Below are 19,091 nucleotides of genomic sequence, written 5' to 3'. Positions count from 1 at the left end.
CCGGTAGCAGAAATTTTGAGCAGTTCGGAGAACTAGCAAATACCACCTCTGGCTGGCCGCAGAGTGGGGCAGGAATGGAGATTTTGCAGTATCCTTCCCCTGCCACACCCATCAAGCTACACCCACCAAGCCATACCACACCCACCAAGCCATGCCCACAGAACCAGTGATAAAAAAATTTGAATTTCACCACTGCCTGCTGCCCAGTGCCATTCCTGCCTTTCCTTCTGGATATTATTGCCTGACTGATTCTGGTAACCCCATGGTTCAGGAATTTCAACTTGCTGCCACACAGAGTTGAGTCCTGGGGAAGTCAGGACTTCACAACCACCATGGAGCTGAAAGACTGATTGTACTAGTGGTTGGACTTTAGGTCTGGTTTTTTTTTTTTGGTCTCAGAACAATTGCAGTGTGATCTGGTAGCAGAGGATCTTACCATCTGTCAGTTGTCATGGTCTGATAACTTTTTGATTGTCTTTTGTTATGCAGGGAGATAGGGCCTATTAGATTGACCACCCCATGCGACTTATGGACCCTACTGGGTTCCAGAAGGATCTTCAGGCTATCCTTGAGAATATTTATCATAATCTGGAATTAGTAGACGGTAAAAGCCTCAGACTGCATGGCTACTATTGGACCTTTTCCTGTGTGCTCATCGTGATCTAGGGTAACAGCTTGGTTCTGCAAGGACCTCCAGGTGATGAAGCAATTGAAGAAATGCCTGGAGTGCTTTTGGAGGAAGTTGAAGAGCAAATCTAGAGTAATTGAACCAGGAATTCAACATTATATTGTGGTGATAAGGGCAGTGAAACATTATTTCTCCATCCTCATTAAAATATATATAAATATGTGTACTGGGTAAAGCACTTCTTTTAGTAGTTTCCAAAATGTTTTTCAGGATGTTTTAGAAAATTCTTTGAGCCAGGAGTTCACTGTGGAGAATGTGCTTGCAACACTTCCAGCATTTCCCAAGGGTGCCCCTCAGCAGCGGGCTAAGAGAGCAGTAGATGCCTTTGTAAAGGCTCAGAATTATTCCAGGCAAATGTCAATGCAGCAGGTGAGTGGATGTGAATTTAATGCAACCCAGCGTTTTATACTGAGAAGAAAAATTGAAATTTTGTGTAATTCACAATCACTGGACATATTTTTCTTACTACAGGTAGTCCTCAACTTGAGACCAGTCATTTAGTAATCATTCGAATTTATGATGAACCTTCCCAGGCCTACTTATGACCCAAATTTGAAATTCCAATGGATGCCTGCCCCCTGTGGTCTTGCATTTGGTCACTTGACAACTGCCCTGCATTTATTGCCGTTTGCAGCATTCTACAGCCACATAACTGCAATTTTTTTTTTTTGCCAAAAACTGGCATTTTCTTTTGATTTCCAGCAAAAAACAGTCATTGTAGACAATTGATTCACTTAACCATTGCTACAAAGGTTGTAAAATTGGGTATAAAAATGACAACCCACTTAACAACTGGCATGACTAACACCTATAATTCCATACTCAATCATAGTTATAAGTTGAGCACTACCTGTAAGCTAATGCTTGAAGGTATTCCATTTCTTTAATAAAATACCTATGGCCTCCCCACTATTCTAATGATTGTCTGATGAGTTGCAGACCATAATATAGGTAAGATAAAACAACATGCAATAAAATGTATAATAATTCACACATTAAAACAACAGTGACCGTAACACAAGGATGGACAATCACCAAATATTATGATGAGGCTCTGATTTTTAACATCCAAATGCATGAGTAAGAAGTTAGATCTTCCCCAGTACCAAAAAGACAGTAGTATTCAAATGGTATTGTGCATTGTGGTCTCTCATTATGCACCTTTCTTAATTCTAGGGGTGCTGCGGAGAGCTCATCCCACACAGAATTTTATTTATCAGGAAATGTATATTGGGAGAGATGCTTCTTCAGTGATCAAGAAACAATTTGAATGGGACCTAGACATTGTGTGTGAAAGATAGTAACAATTTAACAATGCTCAGTAAATTAAATCTTCAACTTTGGCACAACAGTTACATCAAGGATTTTCAATTCAGTTATGGTTATAGTCCCCTTTTTTCTTTTAGAAGGAGAACCAAAATCCATCACTACAGCCCATGCTATAAATAACATAAAGTCCCAAAGTCAGGTCTTGATATTCTTAATGGAAGGGATATTGGGGAAGACTGAGAAGAAATATTAGAAAAAGCTTGAAACGTGCCAGTAATGTTAGAAAAGCCATTGCCTGTTATGTAATAACATAGATAAAATAAAGTAGAAGGTTTCCTCTCCTGATTCAGCAGCTCTTTTGTATCCTTAAAAGGTAAGGTAACAGAGTAACAGAAATGCCATGCTGCTGCTTTGAATATACACTGTTGGATATGTTTACATGAAATCATGCTATAATTTTAGCTACACAAATGCCTATCTTGGTGCTTCTAGTTGTTCGTTATTACCAATTGCTCTAACTTAAATAACTTCTAATATTAAATTGTTTATTTGAAGCTGAGACAAAAAATAAAGTTTGGACTTATATCTTAAAATACCATTAACTAGCCTCTGGAGTATCTTATAATTAAAATAATAGTAATGTCTTTAGTTATCCATTAATTGATAAAAAATTGAGACTTAATCTGGTTAATTTAGAGCTAACTGGATTTTATATATATAATGATTTGCTAGCATTGTTCTAAATCTATTTATGTGAGAATTTTTTAAAAAAAGAAGTTTAAAAATACTAATAAGGTTAGGGAAAGCATTGCAGAGCAGGACTTTTTCAAGTTTTTTTACAGTGCTTTTATCTTCAGTTGTCATAGGTATCCTTTTTGTCTGTGTAACTGGATACCGGTCATCTTCAAATTACAACAGTTTGTTTAGTGACCGTTCAAAATTACAGTGGTACTGAAAAAAGTAACCTGTGGCCATTTATGACTGCTGCAGCACCCCCATGGTCACATGATTTACATTCAGATTCCTGACAACTAGTTCATATTTATGACGGTTGCAGTATTCCGGGGGGGTCATGTGATCATGAAGATTTTGCAACCTTCTGACAAGCAAAGTCAACGGAAAAGCCAGATTCACTTAACAACTGTGTTACTAATTTAACAACTGCTGTGATTCACTTAACAATTGTGGCAGGAAAAGTCATAAAAACTCACTTAACAAATTTCTTGCTTAGCAACATACATTCTGGGTTCACTTGTCATAAGTTGAGGACTATCTATATCTTGTGTGTGTACGTTGTGTGTGTGTGTGTGTGTGTGTGTGTGTGTTTCTGCATATATAATTTGAAGGACAACTTTACATAATTTCTCTCTAACATTCTCTTAGGTTAGATTAGAAAATTTAAAAAATTAAAATTCTCCAGAATTCTCATCATACTTTGATTTATTTGTTTGTTTATTTTTTATATGAAACTAGCATGCAAGGTGCGGACTACTTCTAGCAAGAAAGACACTGCCAGGATGGTATCTTTGGGATCTAGTTCATTGGAGTTTTCTAATAGAAAAACCAATCTGCTCTTCATTTTCAATTGTTTTGTCTTGGAACCATTTTATCTTTTGTCTGGGAAAGTACATTAGATCACTAAAATAATCTGACTGCTAGTTCAATAAGATAGCCAATAACCCTGAAGTCAAAATTGTCTCAGACCTATTTCATAATATTTATTTTTCCATAGACTATTGGATTCTCCCTGCGGGCAAGGAAGAGAATATTTAATGACTTTCTGCAAAGAACGTGTCTTCATTTTTCTCTTCTGTGATACCTTGATGTTATAGTACAGTGTATTAGTAGCAAGTTGTATTCAAATTTAAACCTAAATTCCCAGTGTGTTTGTATTATTCTGCTGCCTGCATTTAATTCCATCTCAAGGATTTCATTAATCTTGTGTAGTGAAAAATATTTTCAACACAAATGGAATAAAGATCAGTGTAGCAAAAAAATAAACAAATCACCCAATAAATTGTACTTTAGAAAGTATAATTTATTTTGTTGTAACGCTCAACTCCCTCTTCAGTTATACAAACTGAAGCAGGAAAGGGAAAGATTGCTCCTTACAATACAAATGAATCTTGCCATATAAGTTTTCTTGTGACCCTGTAAAGCAATCTATTAAAAAGTATAATTTAAAAAGTTTTAGGGAAACATTGCAAGTAATGCTTTTTAAAGCAACTTGACAAATATTCAAACTTCATTCTAGATTATTTTCTGTATATTGTTTGGGAAATATTATCATGTTTATGGATTAGAGGTATTGGGTAAAGACAAATACTACCAGCTAGCATCTCAGAGGTTTGGTTAGTAACTGTTATCGTCTAATAAGATAATAATGAGCTTAGAAAGGGTTTTTTTGGTGGGGGCAGGGAGCTACGTTTAAGGTCATCTTTATTTTGAGATAATCCCAAATCTGGATATGGGGAAGTTGATACATTTGACATTTAAAATGGTGATTTAGTTATATTTAGGTTGCTAGTAATATGTTTGGATGAGGTCTTTGGTTATAATTGTAAAAGTGTTCCATAATGTCATAACACTTAATTACAAAAATATGATCTACAAAGGAAAAAGCAAGTTAGCCTATTTTTCATGTGCTACATGACCATAGATTTCCTCTACATTGTAATGCATTTGATAGAAAGAATTGCACATTTTATAGAATTAATGGTTGTTACATATAGTTTATGCAATTATATTTTTTTGCCCTTTTTATGAGTGATTTCTAATTCCAATCATATTTGTGCTCTTTTTTCTCTTTTAGATACTTGCTTTGCAAGCTGAACTAAATTTCCACAGAAATTTATATAATCTTCAGGTTAAATATATTGAAGCTGTATTTGATGGGATAAAACAAGCATACCACACATTTCAAGATAATGTTGCTATGGTTCTTTGTTCCCCACTGCAAGGTAAATGAATATAGGTCTGGGAATAACAGTATCAATCACATCCAGTACTTAGTACTAATGTATACCAAGGATGCATTTAAACACCAATCACCTGAGAACAATTCAAATTTAATAACATATATGTCAACTCTATGATATTTTTGAGAAAAATCTCTAGGAAATTATCGCTTTCCATCTCTTCATGCAGATATTTTTTCTTCTTACACAAAACTTAAAACTGGAGCCTCAGAGGATGCTTTGAGAGACTTTCTCACTGCTTTTAAAAACAATGCTGAACAAATCCAATATGCTATTGAAACTTTGACTCCATCAGCAAGTCAGCAACGTGAAGGTGAGAACTTGTAAATGTATGATGGCATTTTGACTTGGTTTCTTGTACTTAAAAATGATTAGTAAGAAAGCAACAATCACTGTTCTTGATCAAATATCAAATTGTTACACAGATTTACACTTAAATTCATGGCAGGATTTTCCACATGGGGTTGACTTGAATGGGTTTTACAGAACTAAGAGGAGGGAAAATACCCTATCCCTTCATAAGGGAGTAAAGGGGAAAAGCCACTTCTTTCCAATGGACTGGAAAATATCCATTGTCTCAAGTGCTCAATACTTTATTAATGGGGGGAAAAAACCTGAAGGAAACAATTCACCCAAGATCCTTGCAACAGACTTAGTGTCACAATTAATTGCAAGGGTAGTCAAGAGATGCAATGTAACATTTAACATTAGTCTATCTTTAGTAAGGTTGACTATATACAGTATTCCTTAATGTAAATTTAACCCCAACCTAATAGTTACTTGATACATGGAAACATGGCCAATGTTTTCTAATACTTTGTTCATAAGCATGCTTTCATTTTGGAGAATGAATCATATGCATGTAAGTGGAATTTATTTCCTCATATAAATAGTATAATGGAAATAGCATGTCTATGGTTAAAGATGAAGTCTATAATATATCAGCAAGATAGCTGCCTCTGAACAAATAACATTTGACCATATCCTCTTGTTTAGAAAAGGAATTAGTCACAACTATCCAAGTGAAAGAGTGGTTCAGTCTGAGATCTAGACACATGTAACACTAAGCATTGTCCAAACCATATTTGGATGAATCATGATGATACCACCTGCTTGGCCCAAATATCTTTTTGACTTGAGGTGATATAGTCAAGATAATGCAGCAGAGAAGTTGAAACCAAGAACTAACATAGTTAACTCTCATTTAAAAGTCCTTTAAGTTTAAGACTTAACTTTTGCAGGTAAAAGAGTTTTTTTAAAGGCATAAACCTAATTACCATGCAGGAATTGAGCCAAGAATTTGGGCCTATGGCAAACTCCCAAAGATTGTATGTATAATCTGTTACAAATAGTCCCCAACTTACAACCATTTGTTTAGTGATCATTTGAAGTCACAATGGCACTGAAAAAAGTGACTTATGGCCGTTTTTCACATAACCATTGCAGCATTCCCACGATCATGTGATCAAAATTCATTTGCTTGGCATCTCATGTATTTATGACGGTTGCAGTGTCCTGAGGTCATGTGATTAATTTTTCTGACTATCTGACAGGCAAAGTCAGCTAACATTACAACGAATTTAACAACCGCAGTGATTCACTTAAACAACTGCAGCAAGAAAAGTCATAAAATGGGACAAAACTCATTTAACAATGGTCTTGGTTAACAGCAGAAATTTTGGGATCATAAGTCAAGGACTATCTGTATAAGGCATATTCAGTATATTAACCCATTGATGGCTCTAATAACATCTCTAAGCAATTGCAGAGTACGTTTCTGGCTTTATTTGATAATGAAGAATAACTATGATACATTTATTTGCTTTAACAACAAGATTTATGTGGCCTTGTAGTATCTGGTTTTTCTACATTGAGTGTAAACCAATAAACTGGAAAAAATTAGTTATTACTAAAGCTATTTAAAACTATGTATGTATTCAAGCAACCTGAGAGCAACTGCTGATTTAAACCATGATGCTACAATGTAATCCTCTGCCTTTTTTTTAAAGGTGATGAAGCCCTGTCAAAATTTGGAAAAGAGTTCTTTCTATCTTTAGAACAGTCACTCAAAGCCTGTGGAGAACAACGGGATAAAGCAGCCAACGAAATGGGAATCTTACAGATGGAACTGGATCAGGCTTTAGAAAAGCTTCGGAATTTAAGGGAGCAAAAGATGAAAAAATCAGGGACCTTCCAGCATTTCCCTAATTATGAAGAAATTTCAACCACAAGTTGCTTGAATGTTGTTTCCCAAAAGTCTGAACCTCATTTCCCATCTAATTTTCCTCCAACCAGACTTAACCCTTTGCTAAAACAAGCTTCTGTTGCAGAGAAAGAACCTACCAGTTTGCTCCCCAAGCAGAGACTGGGCAATTCTGATGATACAGTTATTCAGCAGAAGGGAAAGACCCTTCATAGGAGCAAGAGTATGAAGGCCACTGAAAGGGCAGCATGGCAAGATTAGTTCGCTTTGCATTTGTTACGGTTTGTATAGAGAAACCCTGTGGTACAAAAATGATTGAGTGGGAGTCAATGTTGCCTTTCCAGCATCTTCTCAGTGCCACTTCAATGGTTATGTAAAACTGTTTGGGAAATGGGAAACATTTGATACGTTAAAGCAATTCTCACATTAACGTCAAAAGGCATAGCAGTGTCCCCAAACATCATATATCTCTGAAGATATGTAAAAGCAATAAGTTAAGTCTGTGAAATCTGATTGACCCAGACAGCTTCCTTGAAACTTGCCAGAGCCAAAGTTACGTTCCATACATATTTATTTATAATATATAATGTGTTTGTGTATGTATGAATATGAGAGAAATACACACATACACATAAACTTACACACACACTTCCATTCATCCACTCACACTCATCCACACAGACACACTTTTCATATATAATTCCATCTCTCAATTTTTCAAGAACTTTCAGAAGTGTATTTTAAGTAACAGTTACTGAATTACTCAGTATTAATATTTGTTAGATATAATGTATGTATATGTAGGAAGATACCAACCATGTAGTCACTTGGAAGGGAAATAAATACCCACAATAAAAGGCTTTTTGCTGTTCAGTCTAAAAGTCCTGTCCCACGCTTCATTCTTTTACTCACATTCTTATTAAATGAAGTAGATGGAAGATTTTGTTAAGTGACATTTAGAAGCTGAGTAGTCTGGCCATTTTGTTTTTTGGTGTCAGTAGAAGAACTATTTTATAGAAAGATGAATTTAACTGCTTTCTTGAATGCTGAACCAAGATCATAGGAAATAGCTATGCACATGGACAAATAAGTGCTTTAGATAGTAATATTTTCAACCAGATCCATTGCTGTTCTGTAGAAAGCATGTTCCTTTACTATTGCCTTTTTATGAAATTAAATTTTTGCATTGTAATATTTATAAATCCAAACATATTTCTTCATATGGTTCTAGTGTGTCAGAGGAATGTAGTCGCTCTCTTTGGCATATTCTCTATTGAATTCATGCTTGAAAGCTAGATTAATCAAGTTGCTTGAAGTGAGCTCCAAGTAAAATCTTCAAAATATTTTACCAATTTTAACTAATATATAGAGAATGTTTTATAAAAATAATCAAAACATTATAACTTTGAAAGATTAGGAATAACTATCAGAAATTATTTTGTGATTTTATTTTGGTAGTGAGAAATGAATGGTAGTGATTTTGTAGTAGTTTTGTAATGATAAATAAATGAAGATATTTCTTCATTTATTGTACACCAACCTGAGCTAATATGATTGGAGATGTGCACATAGCTTGCACATAAATAAAATGCATTAAATGGATTTATTTTTTATTGTATTTACTGAAATGTTAAAAACATTTTTTGTCAATGACCTAGAGTACAATATTTCTTATAGATTTACTTTATTTTCCACCAAATTCTATAGAATAGTAGAAGATACTAATATAGGTATAGTATATATATTTGTTTCAATATGCATGTGCGTCTTTTACTGTTTATTTCGTAGTGTTTCTGAGGTAAAAGTAGTATAAAAATCATTTCAAAACTGAATTTATTTTTGAAATCATAATTTCTTCTAATATTTCTTTAAAACTTCTTTAAGAATAGCTTAAAATTTATACGATAGCAAAATCTAATAAACTTGGCCGGTCTAAAAATTAACCTAAAATGTAAAAATAAGCTCACTATAAAACATAAAACTGCTTTATAAAAGCAGCAATAAACACAGACAAGTTGTCAGAAAAAATGGGAGGAGGGTGGACTTTTAGGTAGGATAATAGCATACAAAATGTGAGTAACTGATAAAAATACAGGTGATTCTTGACTTACAACCATTTATTTAACAATCATTGGAAGTTGGTCTGAAAAGTGTGACTTATGACCTGTCCTCTCACTTATTACTGCCCACCATCCTATGCTAATGTGATCTTATGACAATTAGTCATTCTACAATTACATGATTGCTATTTGCAACCTTCCCAGCCAGCTTTTGACAAGCTAAGTCAATGCAGAAGCTGGCAAGAAGGTGCAAGTAGCAGTCATGTGATTGTTAAACACTGCAGTGGTTAATAATGACTGCAAAAAAGGTCATAAATTGAGAGCTGTCGTGTGGTATCGCACTTAATGACCACATCAGTTAATGATTGATTTTCTGGTCCCTGTTGTGGTCAAAAGTCAAGGACTACCTATATTACATTTCATATGATACAGAATTTCATTATATTGCTAAGGGAAATGTAGCCCAAGTACCCTCTTCTAATCTATAGAGCTGAATTGAAATTCTCAATAGTATTTTTGGATTGAAAATGGGAATTTAAAGTTTCCCTAATACAGGTGGGTTGAGCTGGTCTGATGAATTAAAATGGCTTGGCAACAGAGTTTCTTTAACAGAACCTAGAACCATAGAGTTAAATGGGACGTTAGTGATGACCTAGTCTAGCATCCTGCTCAATTCAGAACCCATGATAATATTTTTGACAATAACAATCCAGACTGTTTGAAGACCTCCAGTGAAGCAGACCTTAACATTTCATTAGTTAGTCTGTTTTATTAACTTTTAGTTCATAGACTCAGGAAATTCCACCTGATGTCTAGCCTGGACCTCCTTCCTTGTAATTTTAGTCCAATGTTTCTGCTCCTACCCTGTGGAGCACACAAGAAACAAAAGTTTATGGGTTCTTCTATGACAGTCCTTCAGATTGTTGAATCTTGTATTAGAATATCTCCCTTCAACTGTCTCTTTTTTACAAATATATTAAGATCTTTTACTATTCCTCACATAGTTTGATTTCTATGCCCTCTGAAGAATAATTTTGACAGCCAATCACATTGAGGATACTATTAATATAACAAAAGTAGAAAGTGTAGATTGATTTATTGGTTTTGAACCTTTTGATGAGTTGCTGCAAAACAGGTTGCATTTTAATTTGCAAACTACAGCCTGGACATTCAAGAGTCCAGGCTTTTAGATTCCACTTATAGAAGGATCTCTATTTAGAGTTTTAATCTAATTCCAGGTAATCATGTACATCTAGCAGTCCAGCATGTGGCTAAGACCACTCTCCAGGTTATGTACAAGACTAAATCCAGTCCCCAGTTAGATACATTTATTAAAGAATTAAAAAATAAAACGAAATGGGTGTAATTGCTAAGTATGTCTGAAGACACTTATAGACCATCCCAGGATATAGCATGTTCAGGCTTTCATTTTTGACCTGATGCTTGAGGGCAAAATTACATTCCATTAACTGGTGGACTTTTAGGAAAGTGAACAGATTCCAGAAAGAACATGATTCATTCAGTACTGACTTCGTTCAAAGCTGAGCCAAAGGTGGAATATGTTTCTAATAGTTTGTATGTTTGGGAAAATCCTTTATGGGAGAAACAGTCTGACAAGAAGGAGGGAGAAAACAGACCAATTTGGTCACGGCTCCCATGTTCAATACTATCAGAACCATTGAATAGTCAGTCCAGTGTATTGTCAACCTGTGTAGATTTCATTCTGAGCACAACTATAAATAATCAGTTGTTTTACAAGGCTACTTGGAGCTGGCAAGAGTTAATGTAAAACAGAGACGGATAATTCTTTCCAGGGATAAACTAAGGCAAAATCCCTAGTTACCCATGAATAGAAAATCGGTAATTTGGTTTCTCAAGGCAGCAAAATTATAAATGAAATTCCTATCACAATATGGCTAGTATAGATAATCTAGATACTTTAGCTAGAAAATGCAAATGCAAAATGTTCTATTTCCCATTTTGGGGAAACTTGATCTTTCAAAGGGCTTTGCTTGAAAACTACCAGCTGAACAGATTGCCTGTTCCTTTTTAATATGATTCTTGGCCTTGCTACTACACAGAGTTACAATTGGAATTCATTTGGTTTTTATATTACTACTACAAAGATTGTTTTTTCTTCTTCTTGGCTTACTAAGAGGAGAACTGAGACCTACTGCCAGCAGTCCTTACTTCATGCTTTAAAAGTCTTTATAATCCTGCTGGCTTTCTGTGAATAATATATAAGCCTCATCTATTCTGAGTTTTGAGAACCTCAGCCACCTACTATTTCTTCTGCTCTGCATTTTAATTAGATTGTACACGTGTTGTTTCCCCCCCCCCCCCGCCCCAATCTTTAGATTACTATATGATAGATATTTATTTGGAAATTATTGACTTTAACTAGTACAAATTAAAACCACAGCCTCTATAATTTTATTAGATATTTTAATCAGGAAACTTTTTTTAAAAAGAAAAGGGTTGATGCTACTTCCTCTGTCAACACAGTCATTTCATTAAAAGATTACAAATCATTAGGATTTAATTAATTTGTATACTGGAAACATGTGTCTGGATACCAACATAATTTAAAGCAATGTTAACATAATTAATTTTCAAAGGATTCAAACTGTTTTCTTTGAAAATCATCCACAGCATCCATTTTTAATAATAAAAACTGCTTTGCTTTGGAATTTGTTTCTTTTGAACTTACTCCAGAAAAAATGATATTCAGTCCCAGTCATTCTAATTGTATGATACAGGTTTATGGAAATTTAGTACAATTAATTACATGTTAATGCCGTATTATGATAATAGCAAAAATCTGTTTTGTGAAGGAACACTGTATTTGTTAGACTGCATTTTGCATGGACAGACATGATTTTGCAAATCAGGTAGTTGTAATGCAGCTTTTATAAGCTACCTGCTTTTTCCAGATTATTCTAAATTTATTTATAAGCCTTTGTAGCAGACCTGTGTGTGTGTAAATATTTCCATTTTTGCAAAACATAATATAGCTATAATTTCAACATATTTTATTAAGTATAATAAAATAGCAGTTGTAGTGTGTCTATATTTTTGATTAGCACTCAAAGACTTGCATAGATAAGCTAGTCTCTTCCAATTTATTTATCTCAATTAGCTAATTATTTTCCATTTTTGCTTTAAGTTAATACCTACTGGACACTTAACAATGCACTTGATTCTCAGTAATATGTAACTTTTCCTGTGTCTGTGTGTCAGTGTGTCTGTGTGTGTGCCATTGAGTCAAACTGGCAACTGCCTGGACAAGTCCCTGAAGTTTTCTTGGCAACATTTTACAGAAGTGTTTTGTCATTGCCTCCTTCCTAGCGCTGAGTGAGAGTGACTCGCTTGGCCTAAGGAAGGATTAGAACTCACGATCTCCTAATCTCTAGTGTAGTCTGATTCCATAACCATCAGCAACCTTCCTTTGCTGATGTTAGACTTACAATTTTATTCTAAAATATACAGACTTATTTTCCCCAAAGGCATTTAAGCAAAGCGGGCGGGGGAGGGAGAGAAGAGTTGGTGGGCTTTAAAAAATGACCAGCCAAGGCAGTCCCTTGTGGGTGGGCTCTCCACATGCACTGGGGAGAAGGAAGAGGAGCCTCTTATTGAAGAACCTAGAACAATTTAATAAAGCTTTGTTGGTTGCTTTTATTCTAGTGTCTCTTGTCCATTCTCCTTCTGGTATCTGAACTTGTAGCTGCTGCAGGTGGCAACACCAGTTATCTGTGAAGAACTGTATTTCCTGATCTCTCTCATCTATTGAAGTGCTGCTTGGTCTATTTCTCTGACTTTCAGAAGACCCTCGAACATAAAGCTGCTTTCTGACTTTGGGTCTTTCCAGCAGTAAGAACATGAAATGATGTTGCCTTATATATTACAACTTTCTCCTCTCTTTGGGAAATTATAAAAACCCTGCAGTGCTTTGGCCTGATTGAAACAGTAAAATATTAATTAATCAGTTAGAAGGCAGAGAGAGCCGAAAGGCCCTACATTCTTCCACCTCTTTAGAATTTCAAAATTTTAGGAATATGTTCTGGTCATTCCTGTAAAATGGCTAGCAGTGAGTTATTTGCTCATTTATAAAACAGATATGAGAGGGGCTGACATAAATAGTTAAACAGCATTGATTTACCAACATTCAACCTGTTGACCCTAGCCTGAATTCCTTATTTTAGAAACTATTAGAAAACTATTATTTTGTTAAAACTTGAAAGATAAAAAGTGGGTATCGAGGATCGTTTGATGACATTGCAACCTTCAATATGATACCTTCCAAACATTTTCAACTACAATGTTTATTATTCCCAGGCACAGTGACTATTGACTGTGGTAGTTGGGAAGGTGGGAACCAAATTCGTTATTTATTTATTTATTTTGTCAAACACGTAAGATAACAGATATAAGTATAAACATGATTATGACTACAGGATAAGGATACGAATAAATGGGGACAGTAAGACAGGGACAGTAAACACGTTAGTGCGTTTATGCACGCCCCTTACAGACCTCTTAGGAATGGGGTGAGGTCAACAGTAGGCAGTCTAAGTTTAAAGTTATAGGGGTTTGGGGAAGTAACCACAGAGTAAGGTAGTGTTCTGTTTCCCTTCCCCCAATACTCCCAGCAAAGAGTCAGTCAGAGGCCTCTTTTCTGATTTATTTACATATATATAAATGTCCTGGCTACGTCTACCCACGGGCCTGCCAAGTTTCTGGAGATAACAAGGAAATTACAGATAAGGCCAGAATTACTCACGAATATATTCTTCCCTCCGTAGATACAGATTGCCCGCGCAAATTCATTACTTTGTCCAAGACAAAAAACCAGGAAGTCCCGCCTCCTATTTATAGTCTCTGCAGATGTCACTGCATGACAATTATGACTTGGCTTTGTCCCAACTCTTCCGCTGCTGCGCACGCCGATCACATCTTCGTAATCTTGCATCACTCCAAAACTGTTCTTGGGGCGTTGCCAAATCAGAAGGAGGCTCCATGGAATCAGGCTTTGCGGCCCTCCTCCTCCCTTTGAGTGGGTGCCAGGAGGAAAGGGCTCACGAGAAGCAGGGCTGGCCAGGTCTTCTCCTCACTTTCTGAATCATCCGAGTCCAGGAGTCCGGGTCCAGGAACTTGGGTCACAACACTATCCTCACCGCAGGGCCCTTCCCCGGGCTGACGATCGGGATGCGGTCGGGCTGGGTTCTGCTCATGGAAGGCCTGCACCAGGTCAGGGCATGAACGCCGGAGGCATCTACCCAGGAGAAATCAGTCCCATATCCCTTCCACGCGATCAAATATTGAAATGACCCTTCAGCCAGCGGGAGTCTCAGACGCTGTGGACTTCAGATTCCTCCGATCCGTCCTCGGCGACAGTGACGGTGCTGTTGGGCACGAAGGGGACTCGGTGTGGCCTCAGGAACCAGAAGGGACCGTGAAAACGGGTGGATCCGCATGGATCGTGGCAGGGTCAGTCGGTAGGCTACCGGGTTGATGACTGCCTCGACAGGAACGGGCCGATGAATCGGTGGTCCAACTTCTTTACCGGGCGGTCGGACGGGAGGTGTTTGGTGGAGAGCCACACCGGTCTCCAACTGCCAGCGGGGGCGTTGCCCGTCGGGAGCGGTCGGCGGACCGTTTGTAGTCCTCCTTTGCCCGATTCAGCTGCTGACGTACCAACTGTTGGACCGCATGCAATTCCGTCAGGAAGGTCTGCGTTTCGGGAACAGGAGAGTCCGGTGGTGCCAGAGGAAGAGCGCGGATGGTACCCCACATTGGCAAAGAACGGGGTCATCTGAGTAGAGGTGTGCTGAGAGTTGTTAAAAGCAAACTCCGCCAGGGACAGGTAGTCGGCCCAGTTGTCCTGTTGCTGGTTGATGAAGCAACGGAGATACTGTTCCAGTATACCGATGACCTTCTCTGTACCCCCGTCGGTCTCCGGATGGTGCAATGACGACAGACATACCTGCACCTCCAACGCAGCCATCAGGCTCTTCCAGAAGCGGGCTGTGAACTGAACTCCGCGGTCCGAAACCACCCTGTCCGGTAGACCATGGAGGCGGAAGATGTGCTGCAGAAAGAGACGGGCCGTTTTTGCGGCTGTGGGCAGTCCGCGGCATGGGATGAAGTGTGCCATCTTGGTGAGCATGTCCACCACCACCAGCACCGTGGTGAACCCAGAGGACGGCGGCAGGTCTGTCAGGAAGTCCATAGAGATCGCCCCCCAGGGTCTGTCGGGTGTCGGCAAGGGCTGGAGGAGCCCGGGAGGTGCCCCCGTGGCCGTCTTGGCTTGCCGGCACGGTACGCAGGATGTCACGTAGGCATGTATATCATGCCGCACTCGGGGCCACCAAAAGGTCCGTGTCACCAGGTGGAGGGTCTTGAAGAACCCAAAATGTCCTGCTGCAGGGTTGTCGTGGCACTGGGTCATGACAAGGGCTCGGAGTGGTCCTGTGGGCACATATAATCGCCCCCGAAACTTGAGTAAGTCCTCCTCCAAGGTCCAAGGAGACGTGGGGCCCACCTCCGCTCTCCTTTGCTGCGACCAGGCGTCCTGGCGCTGCGCCTCTCGCACCTGGGCCTGCAAGTCCACTGGCTCCCGTGCTGCAGCCAAGGCTTCTGCCGGCAGCACTGTCCGTGGAGGAAGGGGGTCCTTGGCGCAGAGGTACTCTGGCTTGCGGGACAGGGCATCCGCCCTCCGGTTGTGACCGCTGGGAATGTAGGTCATGCGGAAGTTGAACCGGGCAAAAAACAACGACCACCGGATCTACCGCTGGTTCAACTTCCGAGCTGTGGTGAGGTGCTCGAGATTCCGATGGTCCGTTCGGACCTCCACCTGATGTCGGGCCCCCTCCAGATGGTGTCGCCAAGCCTCGAATGCAGCCTTGATAGCCAGCAACTCTTTTTCCCAGATAGTGTAGTTGCGCTCGGAAGGATTGAGTTTCCGGGAGTAGTAAGCACAGGGAAAAAGTGTGCCGCCATTCGTCGGAGCCTGTAGCAGCACCGCTCCCAGAGCCACATTGGACGCGTCCGTTTCCACCACAAAAGGCCGGAGCGGGTCGGGATGCCTCAGGACGGGTTCCGTGACGAAGGCTTTCTTGAGGGCTGTGAATGCTTCTTGCTGTGGGGGACCCCACCGGAACGCAACCTTCTTCCTGAGGAGCTGGGTAAGTGGAGCCGTCAGTGTGGCGAAGCCCGGGATGAAGGTCCGGTAGTAATTGGCGAAGCCCAGCAGGCGCTGAACATCCTTCACCCGACGAGGGGCTTCCCAGCTACACAAAGCTTCTACTTTACATGGGTCCATGGCTATGCCCTCGGGCGAGATGATATGCCCAAGGAATTCTATGGAAGTCCGGAAGAAGACGCATTTCTCCAGCTTCGCATTGAGTTGTTGCTCCCGCAAGCGTTGCAGAACCAGACCGACGTGTCGAAGGTGGCTTTCCCTGGACTGGGAGTAAATCAGGATGTCTTTCAGGTAGATAACCACAAACCGATCCAACATGTCTCGGAAAACGTCGTTCATGAAGTGCTGAAAAACGGCGGGAGCGTTGGTCAACCCAAATGGCATGACAGTGTATTCGTAGTGTCCGTATCGGGTGCCGAATGCCGTCTTCCATTCGTCTCCTTCTCGCATCCGCACCAGGTTGTAGGCCCCCCGGAGATCGAGCTTGGTGAAGATCGTGGCCTCCCGCAACCTCTCCAGTAGCTCCGGGATGAGCGGCAGGGGGTAGCGATTCCGCACCGTAATGGCGTTTAGCCGGCGGTAATCACAGCATAGGCGCAAGTCCCCTGTCGTCTTCTTCACGAAGAGGACCGGGGCCGAGAGAGGGGACTTTGAAGGCCGGATGAACCCTCGGGCCAGGTTTTTGTCCAGGAAGTCCCTGAGGGTGGCCAACTCGGGCTCCGACATGGAATACAGGCGTCCCACAGGCAGTGGTGCGTTGGGCAGAAGGTCCACGGGGCAATCGTAGGGCTGATGCGGGGGTAGTCGGTCCGCCTCCTTCTCGCTGAACACGTCGGCGAAGTCCGTCAGCTCAGGAGGCAAGGTGATGGCAGCGGTGGGGACGTTCTGGCCGGCACAGGTGTGGCGGATGTGATCGACGCACTGCAGACTCGGGAAAGAGATGGCGTTCGCGACCAGGCCACCTGAGGATCGTGGGTCCGGCCAGGCCAACCCAAGGACCAAGGGAAAATGAAGGTCCGCCGTGACATAAAACTGGATCGCCTCATGGTCCCCAATAGCCAGGCGCAAAGGCTGGGTGGCGAATTTAATGGGGCGGACACCAGTTCTCGTCCATCAATTGTCTCTACCCGCATCGGAGGGTCCACGGAACCACGGGACCGCAAACTGGGTCACAAAGGCCTGGTCCATAAAGTTTGTTGTGGCCCCTGAGTCCACCAGCGCATGCGCCTGGAGCCCGTCCGACTGGTTCCCCAACCATATCCGTGTGTCCAGAATCAGATGCCGAGGGGGCCCAGAGTCTACTTCCGCAAAGTCCAGTGGGGACTTAGTACATGCCCGACCTAGGGTTTCCCCGAGGTCGGGCCTGCTCCGTTTCCCGATTGGTCACACTGTGATTCGGGACGGCGTGCGTGCCGCCGCTTTCTGGGGCAAGAAGCGGCGGTGGCGGGCCCCCCACAGTACAGGCACAATCCCCCTTGGCGCCTCCGGTTCCGCTCCTGGGCTGTCAGGCGAGGTCTGGCCGCTCCCAACTCCATGGGCTCTTCCGCAGCGGTTACAAAACGTGGGGCGACCCTGGGTGCTGGTGGTGCAGGAAGTGGGGATGCAGATGTCGATGGTGGGTCCCGGGGGGTGCGACGGGACGGTCGCCGTTGCAGACGGGCATCGAGGCGGAGACAAAGGGGCACCAAGTTGTCGAGGGTCCGCGGCGCCTCCACGCGGGCCAGCTCGTCTTGCAATTCCTCTGAGAGTCCCTCCTGGAACGCGTCCACCAGCGCTGCATCATTCCAGTCAGAGTCCTGGCACAAAAGACGAAATTCGGCGATGTACTCCTGCAAGGGGCGTTTCCCTTGACGGAGTTCCTTAAGGCGCCTGGTTGCTGTCAGCATTCGAACGGGGTCCTCATACATGGTGCGCAGGCGCTGCCAAAAACGCTGTTGGTCCGCCAGCAGGGGGCTGTCCTGGAGCAAGAGGGGCGTGGCCCATCGAGCAGCCGAGCCGGAAAGAAGGTTAATCACGAAGGCCACCTTAGCCCGGTCGTCTGGGAAATCCTCTGGCCTCATAGCCATGTAGAGCTGGCACTATCCCAAGAAGGTCGGGAACATCTCAGGCTGCCCAGAAAACTTATCCGGCACGGTTATCGGGCACTTGCGACGAGGAGGAGGAGTGGGAAGATGGGGGGCGGGCTGCAGGCACATTCCTGGCAGCAAGTTGGCCTGCCAAGTGAGCCCCTTGCTGCTGGAGCTGTTGATTAGCCGCTTGTAGCTGCTCTAACTGCTGCTGTACCTGCTGCTGGTCCATCTTTGGTGGAAGATGTTTTAGTCAGGTCTTGGACAAAATGTTCTGTTTCCCTTCCCCCAATACTCCCAGCAAAGAGTCAGTCAGAGGCCTCTTTTCTGATTTATTTACATATATATAAATGTCCTGGCTACGTCTACCCACGGGCCTGCCAAGTTTCTGGAGATAACAAGGAAATTACAGATAAGGCCAGAATTACTCACGAATATATTCTTCCTCCGTAGATACAGATTGCCACAAGAAATTCATTACTTTGTCCAAGACAAAAAACCAGGAAGTCCCGCCTCCTATTTATAGTCTCTGCAGATGTCACTGCATGACAATTATGACTTGGCTTTGTCCCAACTCTTCCGCTGCTGCGCACGCCGATCACGTCTTCGTAATCTTGCATCACTCC

The 19,091-nt window shown here is 41.3% G+C and overlaps 1 protein-coding gene across 3 annotated transcripts in view; it reads left to right on the top strand.

The window, feature by feature from the left end:
- Positions 1-8,770, top strand: part of LOC131193375 (uncharacterized) — a 54,214-nt gene extending 45,444 nt beyond the window's left edge. For 2 of the 3 annotated variants that reach the window (XM_058173468.1, XM_058173467.1), the window contains exons 9-12: positions 899-1,057; positions 4,770-4,917; positions 5,105-5,248; positions 6,945-8,770. In XM_058173468.1, the coding sequence (XP_058029451.1) occupies positions 899-1,057; positions 4,770-4,917; positions 5,105-5,248; positions 6,945-7,399 (906 nt within the window). In that variant the 3' untranslated portion in view covers positions 7,400-8,770. The remainder of the gene's footprint in view (positions 1-898; positions 1,058-4,769; positions 4,918-5,104; positions 5,249-6,944) is intronic. The other variant, XM_058173469.1, reaches the window with a different exon arrangement.
- Positions 8,771-19,091: the final 10,321 nt, after the last annotated feature.

This window comes from Ahaetulla prasina, chromosome 2, assembly GCF_028640845.1.
Source record: "Ahaetulla prasina isolate Xishuangbanna chromosome 2, ASM2864084v1, whole genome shotgun sequence".
NCBI classification, from domain to species: domain Eukaryota; kingdom Metazoa; phylum Chordata; class Lepidosauria; order Squamata; family Colubridae; genus Ahaetulla; species Ahaetulla prasina.
The sequence above is the reverse complement of the archived record's forward strand: the minus strand, read 5'-3'. Positions and strand labels throughout refer to the sequence as shown.